This window comes from Pisolithus orientalis (assembly GCF_024613125.1).
Source record: "Pisolithus orientalis strain OTSU chromosome Unknown F5J12scaffold_7, whole genome shotgun sequence".
Lineage (NCBI taxonomy): Eukaryota > Fungi > Basidiomycota > Agaricomycetes > Boletales > Pisolithaceae > Pisolithus > Pisolithus orientalis.
The window spans coordinates 824,203-841,680 of record NW_026260788.1 but is presented as its reverse complement, the minus strand read 5'-3'; the positions used below and the strand labels follow the sequence as shown (position 1 = coordinate 841,680).

General features: G+C 52.0%; 9 protein-coding genes across 9 annotated transcripts; 5 read left to right on the top strand and 4 right to left on the bottom strand.

Moving 5' to 3' along the window:
- Window positions 1–1,549: 1,549 nt before the first annotated feature.
- F5J12DRAFT_522849 (uncharacterized protein) lies at window positions 1,550–4,198 on the top strand. The gene is made up of 5 exons (XM_051739853.1): window positions 1,550–1,884; window positions 1,953–2,641; window positions 2,714–3,526; window positions 3,580–3,670; window positions 3,727–4,198. The coding sequence occupies exons 1-5, from the start codon at window positions 1,635–1,637 to the stop codon at window positions 3,735–3,737; spliced, it is 1,854 nt and encodes a 617-aa protein (XP_051602286.1). The 5' UTR covers window positions 1,550–1,634; the 3' UTR covers window positions 3,738–4,198.
- Window positions 3,943–7,728, bottom strand: F5J12DRAFT_904519 (exocyst complex component Sec10-domain-containing protein; the record flags this gene model as incomplete). Its single annotated transcript, XM_051748537.1, has 14 exons — window positions 3,943–4,050; window positions 4,111–4,239; window positions 4,301–4,403; window positions 4,471–4,667; window positions 4,726–4,851; window positions 4,954–5,095; window positions 5,172–5,487; window positions 5,509–5,545; window positions 5,567–5,961; window positions 5,999–6,064; window positions 6,099–6,214; window positions 6,289–6,527; window positions 6,630–6,780; window positions 6,836–7,728. 14 exons carry the CDS (start codon window positions 7,726–7,728, stop codon window positions 3,943–3,945), a joined length of 3,018 nt encoding a protein of 1,005 aa, XP_051602285.1.
- Window positions 7,729–7,928: 200 nt separating this feature from the next.
- F5J12DRAFT_816770 (cofactor-independent phosphoglycerate mutase) lies at window positions 7,929–9,795 on the bottom strand. Its single transcript, XM_051745103.1, has 4 exons — window positions 9,502–9,795; window positions 9,293–9,446; window positions 8,724–9,224; window positions 7,929–8,670 (listed from the first exon to the last, which is right to left on the bottom strand). The coding sequence occupies exons 1-4, from the start codon at window positions 9,636–9,638 to the stop codon at window positions 7,960–7,962; spliced, it is 1,503 nt and encodes a 500-aa protein (XP_051602284.1). The 5' UTR covers window positions 9,639–9,795; the 3' UTR covers window positions 7,929–7,959.
- Window positions 9,796–9,842: 47 nt separating this feature from the next.
- On the top strand, window positions 9,843–10,897 carry F5J12DRAFT_739519 (ribosomal protein L14 domain-containing protein). The gene is made up of 5 exons (XM_051742012.1): window positions 9,843–9,977; window positions 10,031–10,237; window positions 10,314–10,384; window positions 10,435–10,512; window positions 10,577–10,897. The coding sequence occupies exons 1-5, from the start codon at window positions 9,959–9,961 to the stop codon at window positions 10,622–10,624; spliced, it is 423 nt and encodes a 140-aa protein (XP_051602283.1). The 5' UTR covers window positions 9,843–9,958; the 3' UTR covers window positions 10,625–10,897.
- A 59-nt stretch (window positions 10,898–10,956) lies between these two features.
- On the top strand, window positions 10,957–12,297 carry F5J12DRAFT_816761 (CRAL-TRIO domain-containing protein). Its single transcript, XM_051745102.1, has 4 exons — window positions 10,957–11,221; window positions 11,346–11,444; window positions 11,515–11,584; window positions 11,650–12,297. The coding sequence occupies exons 1-4, from the start codon at window positions 11,031–11,033 to the stop codon at window positions 12,172–12,174; spliced, it is 885 nt and encodes a 294-aa protein (XP_051602282.1). The 5' UTR covers window positions 10,957–11,030; the 3' UTR covers window positions 12,175–12,297.
- F5J12DRAFT_816756 (WD40 repeat-like protein) lies at window positions 12,298–13,928 on the bottom strand. The gene is made up of 4 exons (XM_051745101.1): window positions 13,647–13,928; window positions 13,485–13,591; window positions 12,856–13,429; window positions 12,298–12,774 (listed from the first exon to the last, which is right to left on the bottom strand). The coding sequence occupies exons 1-4, from the start codon at window positions 13,860–13,862 to the stop codon at window positions 12,376–12,378; spliced, it is 1,296 nt and encodes a 431-aa protein (XP_051602281.1). The 5' UTR covers window positions 13,863–13,928; the 3' UTR covers window positions 12,298–12,375.
- F5J12DRAFT_522662 (eukaryotic translation initiation factor 2 subunit alpha) lies at window positions 13,923–15,512 on the top strand. The gene is made up of 6 exons (XM_051739852.1): window positions 13,923–14,081; window positions 14,132–14,264; window positions 14,323–14,575; window positions 14,634–14,901; window positions 14,953–15,042; window positions 15,096–15,512. Exons 1-6 carry the CDS (start codon window positions 13,989–13,991, stop codon window positions 15,204–15,206), a joined length of 948 nt encoding a protein of 315 aa, XP_051602280.1. The 5' UTR covers window positions 13,923–13,988; the 3' UTR covers window positions 15,207–15,512.
- F5J12DRAFT_890584 (ribosomal protein S8) lies at window positions 15,431–16,033 on the bottom strand (the record flags this gene model as incomplete). Its single annotated transcript, XM_051747420.1, has 5 exons — window positions 15,431–15,511; window positions 15,564–15,742; window positions 15,792–15,891; window positions 15,949–15,960; window positions 16,013–16,033. The coding sequence occupies 5 exons, from the start codon at window positions 16,031–16,033 to the stop codon at window positions 15,431–15,433; spliced, it is 393 nt and encodes a 130-aa protein (XP_051602279.1).
- Window positions 16,034–16,168: 135 nt separating this feature from the next.
- F5J12DRAFT_816751 (40S ribosomal protein S17) lies at window positions 16,169–17,294 on the top strand. The gene is made up of 4 exons (XM_051745100.1): window positions 16,169–16,240; window positions 16,291–16,346; window positions 16,418–16,673; window positions 16,733–17,294. Exons 1-4 carry the CDS (start codon window positions 16,238–16,240, stop codon window positions 16,847–16,849), a joined length of 432 nt encoding a protein of 143 aa, XP_051602278.1. The 5' UTR covers window positions 16,169–16,237; the 3' UTR covers window positions 16,850–17,294.
- The last annotated feature ends 184 nt before the right edge of the window (window positions 17,295–17,478 follow it).

The following is a 17,478-nucleotide window of genomic DNA, read 5'->3' as shown; positions in this document are numbered from 1 at the left end:
GTGGCCAACTGGCCCAGCATGCACTGTTTGCCTTAAGAGGAACTGTAGGTTATCGATGGGGACGAGGAGGAAATTCGGCTGTGTCCCGTGACAGAAAGTGATGTGCAGGACATCAAGGGTCTCTTGCCCTAAGATCGTGATATAGAAGGCACCAGACACGAGTGTGAAAGAAAACTTCCGTATGCATTTGGTCGTGGTACGATTAAAGACAGCCCGACAGAGCGACCGAGCTACGCGATCCATTTACCGAGGCTGTGGATGCCTGCTGTTTGCGTGACCTCAGTGGCTCGACCGCGAGGCCTGGTGTTGATGACGCCGGGTGAGACGGATCCATGCATGCCTTGATGACGTGTGAGAAATTTCTGCCGAGGACCGGAATGCGGCGAACCTAGCTCTGGTGTCTAACCGACCCTGATATCTAGGTCATGGCAGGTGCGTTAGCACTCGGTACGGGAGGCCGTGAATTAGGCAAAACCCCCTAACACGGATGTACACTCGCCAGATAACGAGATAGACTCGTGATACCCTTCGCAGCCTCATATGTGCCAACGTCATTCGTCGAATGACACGGCCACCGCAGGACACGTTACACTGCGCCGACACGGCCCATCTCGTAGTCTAGATCATCGTTACACGAACGTGACTGATGGGCTGGCAAAGATATGAGTTATATATAGGCACACGACCACTTTCCGCACTTTGGGGAATGATTGCGAGGTGGGGCATGGGGTAAAGGAAAGTGACCGACGACGAAATTCTGTCAATTTCCCCACATACGTACACCCGCTACCTCGCGGAAGCATTCTGTGAAGCAAGACAAACTCCGAAGGGTGACATCAAACACCAACTCGGGAGATTGGCATGGGTTCGCAAGGTCACACTTACAGCCGACAGGGCAATAGATGTCATGCAGGGCGGACCTTATGAGTGACATGAAATCAAGATACAGGCAAGTAAGGACCTCTGAGAAAAACGATCAAGCGCACGACCGCCCTTTGCAGTAAGTTTGTTCCGACATTTTTGAAGTCGACGGCGCGAGATCCGAAAAGGTCAGAAACGTCCGCCTAGCGCTGCCAACACGACGTTGAGTGATGTGGTGTTCCCGACCACCCGTCGCTGCGGATTCTAGCTTCGATTCCTGCAAACTTTCAGTAGCATCTGATTTGCCCTATTGCTACTTGCAGAACCGCGCGTGTTGCTCATATGACTTTTGACGGTTGCTGTAGCATCGGAGTGTGGCGGCTCTCGTCCGCGTCCCGCCTGCATTTCCGGACTTCATCGGGACTGTTCGACTACGTCATGTGTAACAAAACGTGTCCCTCTGACAGTGAACGAGTCGACCGCATCTTGTGGTCACCTCTTTCCAGTGATGAGGCGATCGCTTGAAAGCGCAGAATGATAAAATTGTCCCTACCTGGTCGCTGGCTAGCGGTAAGCTCGAAGTAGACAGTTCGTAGCCTTCAGGATTACTCGGGTCGTGGTGGTGGTGGTTGAACAAAGTTTCCAAATGCATGTCAATGGCATGTGAAAACTCGATCTTTCTGGTCGGCCGACGCTTGTGTGAAGTACTGAGAGACGCGAAATAAGTCACTTCGCCTGAGACGTTCAGTAGAGGATCATCCACGGTCGACACGATGCTGGCGTGTGTGCGACGGCGACCTGTCATCGCTCCCCGTATTGCGAGGACGTTGCATGTCTCAGCAACGAGGATGCAAAGGCAACCATTCGACCCTTCTGCCGTAGAACGGATCTCAGAAGATGTAGATGTCTGCATAGTCGGGGGTGGCCCAGCTGGGCTCAGCGCTGCCATTCGCCTCAAACAGCTCGAGCAGGAACGCGGAAAAGAATTCAGAGTCGTTGTGTTGGAGAAGGGTGCAGAAGTTGGTGAGCTGTCTGCGACATCCTTGAGCTTTAATCTCGACGTCTCACTTGGCTACGCGGTTCACCCACAGGCTCTCATATATTGTCTGGGGCTGTCATCGAGCCCCGCGCTCTCAACGAGCTCCTCCCAGATTGGTCTTCCCGACCAGACCACCCGCTCAAGCAGCCCGCAACTTCGTCTACCATGAAATTCCTAACCAGTTCGCTTGCCATCCCAATCCCTCACCCCCCACAGATGAATAATGACGGTAATTACATTGCCTCACTCTCGCAGTTTACCTCCTGGCTCGGGACTATCGCAGAGGAGATGGGTGTAGAGGTCTATCCCGGTTTCGCCGGGGCAGGTATCGTATACAGCGATGACAGAAAAGGGGTCCTTGGTGTTCGTACTAACGAAGTCGGTCTCGACAAGAACTTCCACATGAAGGAAGCGTTCGAACCAGGCATGGAATTCCGTGCCAAGGTCACGCTCATTGCCGAAGGTGCACACGGGTCTCTCTCGAAGGAGCTGATCAATAAATTTGACCTACGACGCGACGCTGACCCTCAAACTTACGCCATCGGCCTCAAGGAGGTCTGGCGCGTTGATCCTAGTCAATACCGGCCTGGAGAAGTTGTGCATACCATGGGATGGCCACTCGATTGGAAGACATACGGTGGGGGTTGGGTGTACCATATGGCAGACGGCCTTGTTAGCATTGGGCTCGTAATTGGTTTGGATTATGCAAACCCGTGGTTAAGCCCGCACAATGAATTGCAGGTACGAACATTACGTTCCTTCCGCTAAAGTTTAGCATCATCTTGACATCACGTCGTTTGTTTTGCAAAAAAGCGCATGAAGCATCACCCTTATCTCTCCAGCCTTCTCTCCGGTTCATCGACTCGTATCGCTTACGGCGCCCGTGCTCTAAATGAGGGTGGTCAACAGGCCGTACCTCGTGTTCACTTCCCTGGCGGTGCATTGATAGGCTGTTCTGCTGGGTTCGTAAACATTGCGAAGATCAAGGGTACACACAACGCGATGAAGAGTGGGATGCTGGCTGCGGAAGCCGCAGCGGATGTACTTTGTGAAACTACCGAAGAAAGCACGGCATCCGAACCGGAATCGTCGCGTCTGAGTGATATGAGCGCATACGAGACAAGTCTCAAAGACAGTTGGGTTTGGTCTGACCTTCACGAAGTTCGCAATCTTCGCGCAAGTTTCAACACACCTCTTGGCATCTGGGGGGGCATAGTTTACTCTGGGATCGACTCCCTCTTTTTGAAGGGACGAACACCTTGGACATTCAGGAATGTGTCACGCACGTCCGATGCTGCGCATACATTGCCCGCCTCACGCTGTAAACGAATAATATACCCACCGCCACAGCCGCCTCTCAGTACAGATTTGCTCACGAGTCTCACGTTAACGGGTACAAACCACGCTGAGGACCAGCCTATACACCTGCGTGTGCGTGCAGACGGGGTGGAGGATGCAGCAGTGCGGAGGGAACACGTGAAGCGGAACGTTGGGGAGTATGCAGGACTTCTTGGACGCGCTTGTCCTGCAGGGGTTTATGAGTATGTTGATGACGAACATACATCTTCCGTAGAAGAGGGTAAGTCGGAGGGCTGGGGAGGGAAAAAGCTGGTCATCAACTCACAGGTGGGTTTTCCGGACAACAAACTCCTAAGTTGAGGTTAATCTAGATGACACAGAATTGCATCCACTGCAAGCTCTGTGATATCAAGGTGCCCACCCAGGATATCACTTGGACAGTTCCGGAAGGAGGAGGAGGGCCCAAGTACAGTAAGTGTCCGCATATTGATCCTTCCCCTCATTCGTCAACTTACACCATGCAATAGCTGTCACTTAGGGCCGCCTTCGACGGAGTCCAGCGATGCATCTTACAAGTACCGTACCATCCTGTCTGAGCTCAGCCGCTCGTAGGGGGCGAAAACTACATTTATTCATGCGCAGATATCCTCAACGTGATGCCCTTAGACTGCGCTAACAAGGTATACATTGCTTTAAAACGCCATTACCGTCAAAAGGAAACGCACACCAAGTGGCCACCTCGCTCAGCAAACAACACAATCCTCCTTAAAGCTCAAGTTATACATCGTCTTGTCTACAGTCTTTTCAATCTTCTTCCAGTCTGAACGCCGTTGGATGAATTCATAAACATCCTAAAAAAGGTATCAGGACTTCGACCAGAGCCGGCAAGGGAGCGGCCGGAGAATACCCACCTCGGGTCGGTATGCACCTCCGTAACGTGTTACATCACGTACAATCTGGGCCAGGTCTTTCGCGTCTGCCACGATGAACACGTGCCCTAACATTTTCAAGTGGTCGAATTCAGCAGTAATGGCTGGGACCTATATTGTAAAGTTGCGTGAGTGTAACAAATGATCACGTCAGGATGGGATGTATGTGTACCTTGAGGGATGCGATGAAAGCATGGTATGCGTTCAAGTCCGCAATCACCTGGAATCCCCCGCTCAAGGAAATGATCTGACGTTTGATATGCTTCTGAAGGATCCTACACACGCACATCACCGATGAGTATCTGAGGTAAACTTAATGTAAGTGACTGAATGAGGACCTACGCGAGCAGTCGAATTCCAACTTCTTGATAGAACACCTCCAGCACCTCGCGGCTAGTACTTCCCCGAAGGAGTTTACAGTGCGACTCGAGGCACTTGATAGCTTCCGTGCACCCCTGCGTAGGTCCAAGATCTAGAAGTGCGTCTTCCTGCGGGTAATACTCCCGTGGCTTGGTGCGTGTGATAATAATGTGCTCGACCTGTGGAATCGTGGGTAAGCAAGGGTGACTAACTGCTTATAGACGATGGAGTACATGCCTGGTTCATTAGCGCCTGCGTACCGCCGTTCAATCCGGCAGCTACGCAGTCATCAAGCGAATTCTCGAATCTCTTCTTTTCTCGTACCACTGCGTTCAAAAAGTCCGTCCTATCGATATACGATGCCTATACTTCCCATTGCGATAAATCGTCATCCGAGAGATAAGAGAAAGACATCAAGTTTGTCAGCCTTACACACGGCGCCGAGAAACCAAACGGTATGCACACCATTTCCTTGTCGAAGAACAGTTGCACCATGCTCTGTATGGTGTCCCCGATATGTACGAGTTCGAAGAACTGTAATAATGGTGCAACACTCGTCGTTTCTTGGTGTTCTGCAGGCTTGTAGACCATCATGCGTTCCGTTGCACTAGCGTTCTCGATTAGTTATACCGCCTGTACATGTCCGAAAAAAGCCAAAAGAAATTGCAAATGTCAATACTTACATGCCAAACCCTCTTGCAATATGCCTTGTGGAGAGTGTGCTGAGCATCTCGCAAAATACATCTTCCAATGTTTCACGAACGCGCGTGCCGATGGGGCGTGGATAAGTGCTAAAAGTCTCCAGACGCTTGAGTGCGTCCCGCGACGCATGGATAAGTTCGAGCGAAACGTCCAGGGATAGCAAGAGGTCAAGTGCTGCAAATGGTTGGGCATGATCAAGCGGTTCGTGTTGCGTGGGTGGGGCCATGCGCCGGGAAGGTTTAGAGACAGCTCTAGTAGCTGCAGGTTTGGCGGCCACCTGGTCACCAGATTCATCGCCTGTGCGTGAGGTAGAGGTACGAGCGGCGCCATCAGTTCCTTCCGCTGGGCTCGCGCTCTTGGGCGCTCGTTCGCTCACTATCTCCCCCCACCCAGCCTCATCATCGATATCTTCGCCTACTGCATACTGTGCTTCTTCGGTGGCTTCGGTTTCTCCAGTGCCTCCATTCCCCTCGTCTTCACCGATCTCGAATAACGAACCATCGTCAACGAAACTCTTATATCCTGCCTCCGTTGTGGTGCTGGAAGAATCGGCACCAGTCCCCATCCACCGTTGTGGATTCAGCATCGAGATACCTTGCACCACACCAGTGCCCATAGCGTTCAATCCAGATCCGACATTGGTGCCTAGGGCACCAACGCCCGCCCCGACGGCACGCGGTACGATTGTCACGGGCAGGAGAAGGACATCCGTGAAGGAAGCCAGTACGTTGCGCTTAGCGAGCGCGGGGTTTTGAGAATCAAGAAAACGAGCTTGTGTTTGTGGTTGTCCATGTAGGTGCGAACCAACCACATTGCTGTTCCCGGCGGACTTGAAGAAAAGTAAGAGGGGGAACGAAGGGCAACCCACGTCGATCTTGTGAAAATGGTCAATATGCTTACCTCGCTACCTGTAATGCGCGCAAGTGATGCGTCCCATTGTCTGCAAATGCTCTCGAAAGTGCGCTTGAGCTCGTCAAGCTCATCGTCGAGGTAATCGTCCATGTGCGGTTCGAACATTTTGAAGCTTAGACACACCAAAAGCGATAATGGGTCCGAAATAAGAGCTTAAGGAAGAACGGATGCAACAATAACACTCACATGACATCTTCTGCTTGCTCCCTCGTTATGACCGCTTCCCGCTTCGGAGGATTGATCATAAGACTGTTTCGTTTAGTTTCTGAGGGTGTAGGTGGGTTTCCCGATCTATGAGACGCGACGAGACTGAGTCCGTCAACCACTCGCCATGCCTCTCTGAAACATGCAGCAGCTGCAGAAAGAAAAAGCGGAGTTCCGAGATTGCGTGTCTCCGATAACAAAGGAGATATGTATTCCCCAACCTAGATGGTCATGATGACAGACATGGGATAAATGGCAAAGCATAAACAACTAGTCAGCGGGAAAGAAAAAGGTTGCAACATTCAGGAAGTATTCAAACTCACAACTTCTCCCGCTAGCCTCTCTGCATATGCAAGTAACACGCCAGATTCAGGGGGGAACACTCGCATTGCTATCGCACCGTCCTCCTGCAGGGCCGCGAGCGTGCGTGACATAAATGCGTCCATCGCAGTGAAGTCTAGTTTCTTCTCCTTTCTACGAACGCGACAAAATTTACTAAGATCATCAATCTGAAAAGGGGGGAACGTACGTGATGTTCGCCAACGGGTCCCATTTCCCCTGTTCGTAGAGTACTTCCCTCTTCTCCGCCCACGTGCGCCCCATTTCCCATTCGTCTCGCATGCTGCCGCCGCCTTTTTTATAGGCCCCATCCGGATGCAGACATAGCCAGACTTGCCAGCTTGCAGCTGCAGCCTCTGCCATCCGCTCCTCGTTCCCTTCCGTGTCTGCCATGTCGAACGCGCTCAAGAGACCCGCGTCGAATCTGTCAAGGGCGGTTTTGAGCAAGGCGAGGCGGATGTCCCATGAAGATACTGGTTTGATGGCTGGCGAGAGGAACCGCGTGAGCAGGTGGAGAGTGCAACCTTGGGCGGAGAGTGAGGGCGTAGTCGACGCTATCGAGGCCAGGATCGCATGTGCAGACGAATCGAGAGAGGGTAGTAAGGGTACAAGGAGCGTATGTGCGCGAATATATTTTCCACGGAACGTAGTCGTAGATTGGGTCCTGAATACATGGTTCAGCGGTGCCGTGTCGCCTGTGAGATCGAGCAGAAGTTGGGGGGCCTGGTTGGCAGACGCCGATTCGAAGTCACCAAAATCGTCGTCATCGCCATCGTCCAGTGAGGACACAGCGATGGTCGCAGGCCCCGTGCTAGTATTCCCTCTGTCCCCCCGTTCATTACCTTTGCTGGTCTTCGAGGATTCCAGCGTGTCTAGCACATCCCCAAGCTTGTGCCGGTCAACACCCAGATCAACCCATCGCGTCTCCCACAGCTTTTCGTCGTTCGCGACTCGCTGCGCAGCCCGGCTGACTCTGGCGTATCTCGCAACATCTGGGATGGAAAGGTGCGTCAATATCAAGACATGAAGGTCAGCGGGAAGGCGCCCAATGAATCGTGATGCTGGTTTGCTAGCTTGCAGCATTCAGGGCCAAGTCTTGGCTCACTTGAACGCCAGCAGCCAGCTTCCGACTTGAAACGAGTACGCAGGTACCACACAGGTACGAGTACATATCTAACGACAAATGTTCATTCCGCGATACAATATTGTGCCAATCTCCTCTACATGACTGTGATACATATCTTGTCTACTTGGGTGTGTGCGATTACTTATTTCTGTTTGTACAACGAACGACCAGTCATATCTACCACAACGTCAGTTAGGAGGCAAGAGAGCGTCAATGAACGTCATCCACTCACCCTCGGGTTGAGGAAGGCCCATAAGTGCCAACACAGTCGGCGCAACGTCAGCAAGGGCACCTGGCTCTTCTACATTCTCGCTCTCCTCGACGTCTTGAATGAACTCATGTTCGGTTCCGGTCATGATGAAGGGGACCTTGTTCGTCGTGTGAGCCGTATGCGGTGCACCCGTCTCGGGGTTGATCATCTGCTCCGCATTGCCGTGGTCGGCCGTAATCAAGAGAACGTATCCCGCCTTCTCGCACGCGTCATAAATCGCCCCGACTGCCTTGTCGGTTGCCGTGATGGCCTTGACAGCCGCTTCATACACCCCAGTGTGTCCGACCATGTCCGGTGGCGCAAAGTTACACATCACGAATTCGTGCTTCCTGGTCAGCAGAACCTCTGCGACTTTGTCCGCCACACCCTGTGCGCTCATCTCCGGCTGCAAGTCGTACGTAGCGACCTTGGGGGATGGGATCATGTGGCGTTCTTCGCTGGGGAATTGCTTTTCCACACCACCATTGAAGAAGAACGTCACGTGTGCGTATTTCTCCGTTTCAGCGATATGGGCTTGCGAGATGCCCTCTTTCGAAAGCCACTCTGCGAGCACGTTGGTCATCGCTTGTGGCGGGAACGCGACGTGGAACGGGAACTCGGCCTTGTACTTCGACATGGTCGCGATGTGCTGCGGGAAGGCATGAGTGAATGAAGGATCAGCCGGTACAAACCTGGGCTCACAAGGTCCTTGGGGACGTGGACTTCAACTGGCTTGTCAGGCAAACCAAGTACAGATACAATTTCGCGCATGCGGTCTGAGCGATAGTTGAAGAAGAATAGTGTGTCCCCGTCCTTGATACGTGCCTCATCGCCGTTGACGATGATCGGTTTGAAGAACTCATCGGTTTCGTCTTTGGCGTAACGCTCCTCGATTGTCTTGACAACGTCGTTTGTCTCTTCGCCTTTGCCATCGACAATACCCTCGATCGCAACTTTGATGCGCTCCCAGCGTTTGTCACGGTCCATGGCGTAGTACCGCCCGACGACAGTAGCGAGTTTGCCATAGGATTCCGACTTGAGGAAGCCGAGCAATTCCTCGGCGTACCCCTTGGCGGATCTGGGGGCGGTATCCCGACCGTCACCGAAGAAGTGTATATAAGTGTTGGGGACACCTTGCTCTTTTGCAGTTTCTAGCAAGGCCTTGAGGTGGCGAATGTGGGAGTGGACACCACCGTCAGACACCTAGGGGGATAAAGCGGGAAATGTGGTTGGCTCAGGGACATGATTGTGACGTTGGGACTAAGACATACTAGTCCTAGCAAATGAAGCCTGCCGTTGCCCTCTTTAGCCTGTTTCATACTGGCAAGAATGGTCTCATTCTTGTGGAACTGTCGCTTGGCGATGGACACGTCAATCCTGACGATGTCCTGCCAGACGACGCGACCAGCGCCAATGTTAAGGTGTCTAATATGGGGTACAGGGATGAAAATGGACGCAAGAGGCGCAGAGGAGTACATACCCGACTTCGGAGTTGCCCATAAGGCCGTCGCTGAGACCCACAGCGTTACCATGGGCGTATAAGGTGCGATAGGCGTAATTTTTGGCAAGGGTATCCATGTTGGTGGTATCTGCTGCCTCGATGGCATCACCTTTCATTCCCTTCTCTGGGGCTACACCCCAACCATCGTGTACGCTGTACACAGGCTTGAAGACAGGTCCCGCTGACAGTAGAAACGAACGTACATGAGGCACACCTTGTTCTTGACTTGAACCATGTCAGCTCGGGAGAGACGGAGGCAAAGACAATCCGGCTTTTTATCTTTTTCTGATAAGCCCCGACTATCTATCCCCGCACGTGACTGTCTGTCCACGTGACCGGATATCGGCAATCTCCGAACGAACTGTACAGTTTTGGTTCGCCACTGCGAAACCTTGGCTGGGCCGACGCCGGCGCTGTATTCAACGATCCGAACGACATGGCGAAGAAAGAAAAGCGTGCGTCGTTGTTGTGGTCGTTTTATTTACCTCCACTGACTTGGCCCACACAGTTGGCGCGACCGGCAAGAAGTACCGCCTCACACTTGGTCTGCCTGTCGGGGCCGTCCTAAATTGTGCCGACAACAGCGGTGCCAAGTCCCTATTCCTCATCGAACCATATGGTTTCGGTGCACGTCTTAATCGTCTGCCAGACGCCGGTGTGGGCGACATGGTTGTCGCATCCGTCAAGAAGGGCAAACCAGAACTAAGGAAGAAGAGTGAGTGTCCACTTATCCGATAACATATTGTCCTCGATTGGTTCGCGGTTGCGGTTATTGATGCAGTGATATCCAGCTATGCCCATAGTGGTCGTCCGCCAGCGCAAATCTTGGCGGCGACGAGACGGTGTTTTCCTCTACTTCGAGGTGTGTTACTAGTAGTCGCACATTCGCCAGCTCACCCCTGATTGGTGTAGGACAACGCCGGGGTGATCGTCAACAACAAAGGAGACATGAAAGGTTCCGTCATCGTTGGACCCGTAGCAAAAGAATGCGTACGTGGTCCATTTTCCGTAGTGTGAGTGATGATAACTGACGATCGTACGACAACGATATCAGGCCGATCTATGGCCCCGTATCGCAGCAAAAGCTGGCACAGTAGTATAACATTGCGTTGTAACTCTTTGGCACCACCCTCTCGACGACATTTTTCCCCCTTCTCTCCACATGTGCATGTCTACATAAGTCGCTCGCGCTATGCTATGATAATCATGAGCTCCATGTACGACCCTGGCTCCGCGTGGCTGACCGGTCGATATTGTGGTGTCGCCTCACGACACAGGCCGATATGACGTCTTCCGGTGGTGCACCCACCAACTGTTAAGTCAGCGTGCGCAGTGTGGTGTTGTGCAGGGGTGGCGTCGACTACGTATTTGAGTGCCATTTAGCATGTGTTGAATTGACGTAAACAAAAGCGTAATCGAGGTAATCGCAGCGCAGCGCAGCCACTGCCTTGTCATAGGGTGTCAAGCCTTAACCACACATTCGAGTCTCTGACAACTGACCGCCAACCATGTCCTCCACAAACCAAGCAAGTGTCAGCCCGATGCCCCCAGGAGTCACCAATCCCAACTACAAACCGTTGCCAGGGCGTTTGGGCAACTTGACAGCTGCCCAGCAGCACGCACTGGATACGCTGAGGGGGGAACTCGAGGCAGAGGGTCATTTCGTTCCACAGAGGATGGATGATGCGACGTTGCTGAGGTAGGTCCTCTGTGCTACGCTGGAGATCGTGTGCGATCGTCCGTCCACCGGATCCCATCGCCCATCGCGTGCGATGGATGTTTTGATGAGGACGTGGTTCGTTAATGACGTTCCTAAATTACAGATTCCTGCGGGCTCGTAGATTCGACGTTGCGAAAGCAAAGGCCATGTTGATAGCCGCTGAACAGTGGAGAGAAGAATTCGGGATCGACGATCTCATGAAGTCCGTGCTTCTCATCTGTTCCTGCTTTCTCCGAAGTCACTCATCCTCTCCCCCGTTTTCTGTGCTGCAGGAACTTCAAATTCACGGAGAAAGAAAGTGTAGACGAGTACTATCCACAGTACTACCACAAGACGGACAAGGTACGCTTGTGACTTTTTCACGTTGTCGTCGTCTTTGTCATTAATCGCCCTCTCGTGAACTCTAGGACGGCCGACCGATATACATAGAGCGCCTGGGCAAGCTGGATATTGATGCTCTGTACCGTTTGACCACAAAAGACCGTCAACTGAAGCGTTTTGTGTTGGAGTACGAGCGGTTCCTCGCAGAGCGCCTTCCTGCGTCTTCCAAGGCTATCGGACACCCCGTCGAAACTTCATGCACCATCCTTGACCTGAAAGGAGTATCCATGACCAGCTTCTACGGGGTCAAAGATTACGTCCGTGAGACCGCTAAAATCGGGCAAGATCGGTATCCAGAGTGCATGGGTAAATTCTACATCATCAATGCACCTTGGGCATTCTACGCTGTATGGACGGTGATTAAGCCCTGGCTGGACGAGGTAACAGTATCCAAGATTGATATCCTGAGTTCAAGCTACGAAGACAAGTTGCTAGCACAGATCCCGGCAGAGAACCTACCAGCAGATCTTGGGGGGAAGTGTCGGTGTGCTGGCGGGTGCTCGCTCAGTGATGCGGGGCCTTGGAACCCTCAGCAGAATGGCGAGGCATAATAGGTTGCTCTCTGATCAGCAGATACACGTGATCACCACCTTGATACATACAGTATAGAAGAGTTGTATGTGGGTTCCCGAGCATAATACCCCCTTTGAATAGGGTACGAAACTGATTGGATGTGTTTGGAGTGAGAACCATGGTTGGTTGGTGCCAAGTAAGAACGACGTTAGGATACTTTTGGTCTGACTCCGCAGGAATTACGTTTGTGCAGTGGCCGATATCCGCTCCCCTTGGCTGATGCGCCATATATCGACCCCACCCTCTCCTCCAACACACAACATATCTCCTGCCCAATCTACGTCCAAGATTTTCATCCCATCCCATACTCGGAAGCTCGCGATGGCGCTACGCATGCTACGCAAGTCCCATAGGCGAGCAACACCATCATACGAGCCTACCATAACCTGTGGTGCAGTAGAGGTGTGCGGACAGACAAGGCAAGATGGCGTCGCAGGGTGCATGAGCGTCCCGATCGTGCTGGACAACTCTGACCCACGAAGATCAAAGATCGACACGGTGCGGTCTGTTGACGCTGCCAACAGCATGTTCCCATCGTTCGTCAGAGACAGATCCAGCATCGGCCGCTCTGGAACGGTCTAGGTGTAAGGAGAGAGTGCAATAACGAGAAAAGATGGCGTGTTTGCATGGTGCGAGGAAAACAAAAAAAGCGGACTTACGATGGTGTTCGTGCACACTCCTACTTCGACGTCCCAATGACGGACCGTGGAGTCGAAACCACAACTGTGTGCATACCGGCCTGAGTTGAGGGCGAAAAGTGCCTTGGAAACCCGGGCTGTGTGAGACTTGAGAACCGTGGCTGGAGCCTTGTTTTTCGGACGATCATTGCCACCTGTTTTCCGTCTCTTCTTACGGTCTCCGCTCTCCGGGACTAGGTCGTCCTCAGTTGGGATGGTGGCATCCCAAACGCCAATATTGCCATCCCAAGACGCTGTAAGAAGGGTTGAACCGGTGGAATCTGCGGTGATAGAGGTCAAAGGTGAAGTATGCAAGTGGAGAGTTGCAAGGGGCTGGGAAGGCCTTGCTGCATCGTCTGCGAGCGATATTTTTGTGAGGCGGGCGGTCAAATCGTGGGACGCGCTAGCGACAATGTAAGATTGATCGTTCGTATTTGGGCCTGACACGAGGGCGACGGAAGTGACCGGTGCGAGATGCGCGGGTATGTCCCGTATACAATTCTGAGAGTGGTCGAATAGGCGGACATGGCCATCATATGACGCTGTCAAAAAGTGTCTCGAGTGACATTTCAGCTGGAAGGTTATGATTTAATAATAATGAAACGGCATACTGGGATATGCTGCACGAAACAGAAGACACCCAGTCTTCATGGGGGAGAGAGGAAAGGCGCTGAGGGGGCAGCACAGACTCGAAATATTCGATCTCGAGCGTTTCTTCCTGTTCAAAAAGTCAAAAATCTGGCGAGAGGACATTCAAAAACGATCGCTCGCACCTCTCCTACGCCTTTTTCTGCTGTCCATTGGGCAAGACTCGTCCGCAGTATTTCTCCATGGACAAGGAAGTCAAACGGGATGGGGTCCGCCAAGGAGAGGGCCTTGTTGATGAGTTGGGAGAGCTGGTATCGCCTCCATTCAACCGGTATCATAAACTTTTGAGATGGCAACACATAGCGCGTCTTTGTCGTGAATACGACCGGGTGCGTCGCCATCGTTGCCCGTATACCAGTAGCCTAAGTAGCAAGGACCAATATTATTTGACACTAGACTAGTATTACATCAGCAGAGATTATCTTTCACAGCGAGCCAGTTTGGAGGGACATCGACGTTGACGAGCAATGCGGTACTACGAACCACGGTATCCAGAGGTAGACGAGCTTGTAATGGTGCAAGTGCGCCAAATAGCAGAGATGGGTGCATACGTCAAACTGGTGGGTCGACCCTCGTCAGTTGTACGGTCTTTTCTGATATTTGCACACAGCTCGAGTATGATAATATCGAGGGAATGATCCTTCTTTCCGAATTGTCACGGAGGCGCATTCGAAGTATACAGAAACTCATTCGAGTCGGCAGGAATGAGGTCGTCGTCGTCCTTCGTGTCGATCGCGAGAAAGGTTCGCACCAATCTCTGTCATAACAATACTCCACGTCGTAACTCGTCAAACCAACCAGGCTATATCGATCTGTCCAAGCGGCGGGTCTCTCCAGAAGATATCGTCAAATGCGACGAGCGCTACACAAAATCAAAGACAGTCGCTAGTATTATGCGGCACGTCGCTTCAAAACTGCCTGCCCCAGCGGCAGAAGAGGGTGTAGATGCGGCGTCAAGTGAAGAAGCAGCCCTCGAAAAACTATACGAAGAAATCGCATGGCCACTCGGCCGAACGTATGGACACCCGTACGACGCGTTTAAGCTGATGCTCAGGTATGTTTACCATACCTCCCGTACCCTCCTCCATTGCTAAAGCATCGAATGGTGGCAGCGATGCGCAAGCTATACTCGCTACTCTACCTGCACGACCAAGCGAGGATATCGTCCAAGTCTTGCTTGCAACCATCGCACGTCGCTTGACCCCCCAGCCGATCAAGTTGCGTGCGGACATAGAACTGACTTGCTATACGCCAGCGGGCATCGATGCGATCAAACGTGCACTGCGCAAAGGAGAATCACAAAGTACGGAAGCCGTACCCATCAAAGCGAAGCTCGTCGCGCCACCGTTGTACGTTCTTAGTACGAATGCAACTGACAAGGTTCGGTTTTCACACGTTCTGGCTTTCTTCTCTCTGCTAACACTTCTTCAGTACGCGGCAGTAGACAGACTGGAGCGCGCAATTGAATCTATACAGGCTTCCATCGAGTCACAGGGTGGAGGCTTGATCGTCAAAATGAAGGCGAGTCGTTGCCATGCATTTTCGGGTTTAACCCACTTATCACTTGCGAACAGGCCAAAGCGGTGTCTGAAACTGAAGAGCAAGACCTTGCACAGCTGATGGCTAAAGCTGGACGAGAAAATGCCGAAGTATCCGGCGATGAGGACGATGAGGAGGGAGTATAGGAGGATGTTCTTAATGCATCACTATTTCCACATTGACACGTAAATGACTCTGGAGTACTCTGCCTCCCTTTGACACACCACATTCGCAACTATGAATTCACTGCACCTGGGGGTTCCGCTCTCCATGTTCGCTCAGCCCAGTTTCCACCTAGATGTTGGTTTATGCCAACCATTTTGCATAGTATCATATCGCATTAACATACAGGAGGTGAAAGTGTGTGAATCTAGTAAACATATCCGAGGAGTTTTCCACCGACGTTTTTGCGGCGGGCCTCCTCGTGATCCATGATACCAGACGATGTTGTCTGCACGATCACAACAGTCCAGCGGGCCAAACAAGCAGTAATTAGCACATACCAGTATAATTTTACCGAAACCACGAGCGGGTAGCAGCAAGTTGACCCAGGACTCGATCTGGGTCACCTGTACACTGAACCGTGGGGAGATGACACCCGTCTTGTTGAGACGGCCATTTAGTTGTATGACGATCTTTCCCGAGCGGTGATCGTCGATTATCTCGAATTCGCCAATGTAGCCTAGTAACTCGTTAGGAAAGTGCGTCAGGCAGCAAGAATGCACACTTACCGTGTCTTTGCATGACGCTAAGGAATTTTACGATGACCTTTGATGAAGGTCGGATGAGCACTTGCCGCTTTCCACGGCGCTCAGCGTTGACGATACTGTTCTGGCGTGAGAAGCTTTAAGTGCTCGGTTGACGACGGTGAGAGGTTCAAGAACCCACAAGGCAGTCATTCTAGCTGGGACATCAGCAGACGGCGAAAACGCGCTGACGCGACAGCACATACCAATACGGAGACGCGAACCATTTTGACACGGCGAGGTAATATTGGTGGGGGATCCGAAGGGCGTCGTAGGAATCTGGTGGGGAGGGCACCTTGGCCGGGTGTGGCTGGGTCAACTGTACAGTAGTCCCAGCCACACCCCGGCAGTCCCCGCCGACACTCTCAACACTGCACACGCCCACAAAACCACACCCCCAGCGACATCCTCGATAGCCAAATCCCGCTAAAATGGTATGACATGCTGTTGCCATTGTGTACTCCCATCTTAATTGGTTTTATAGGGTCGCGTCCGCACCAAAACCACCAAGAGGGCCTCTCGCATACTCATTGAAAAATAGTGCGCAAGCCTATCTCCCAGGCCGCATCGGCGTTTCGTTAAGACTGCTAACTGACACGTATGCGACCCAGCTACCCCCGCCTTACACTCGACTTCCATACCAACAAGCGTATTATCGATGAAGTTGCAGAAGTCCAATCGAAACGTCTCCGCAACAAGATTGCAGGTTTCACGACACATCTGATGAAGCGTATACAGCGTGGACCCGTCCATGGTATCTCCTTCAAACTGCAAGAGGAGGAGCGGGAGAGGAAGGATAACTACGTTCCCGAGGTCTCTGCCCTCGATACGAGCGCTGCTGGTCTGGATGTCGATGCTGATACAGAGGTTCGTGTTTTCGTAATCATTTTGCATCGATCACTCACTCGGATGATGGCGTTTGTTAGTCCATGCTCAAAAGTCTTAACTTTGATATTACTGTGAACGTTGTTCCCGTGGTCATTCCCCAACCTGAGCGGGGACCCCGTCGGGAGAGGCGTGCAGTACCTGGTGCTGGTCGATGATTTTTCAGTACACGAGAAATGCACACAATGGTGTCAGTATGCCCGATTAACATGCTACATGCTCGCCACACACACCACCCAGCGTCAGTATATATACTTGAATATGCCATGTCCTGTCCAACTGCGTTCACGTCGCTTGCCGTTTTTGGCTGATAGTTGGGCCTACTGTTCAAGATGATCATATCTCTTGTTCAACGTGCGACTTGCCGCTCGTGATTGAGGGTCCCAGCCACAAAGGTCAGGTGAGTGGCCATTGACGAAAAGGCTTTTGTACCTTGCTGCATGGTTTTCTGTGAACTCTGTGAACTTGAGTGGGGTTCTGCTTTTGGAGGTAACACGGATAGTGGTGAATAATCTAGTGGGTTTACTGACGGCAAATTCTCTGCTGCGCCTTCGGTTACGAGGTCGGGAAATTCTAAATCTGTATTGAAACGCCAACAAATACTTCGTCTTTTTTTTTTTTTTTTTTTTTTTTTTTTCCCTGAAACGGTGCGATCCTCTGACAACGCTGACTGCTGGGAGCAAAGACGACATGCATCGATGTCCTGCACTCCTTCGGGATAGCAGCTTATCTGTACGGACTCTAGTTTTTTTCAACAAGGTACTTTCACTAATCGACATATCAGCCT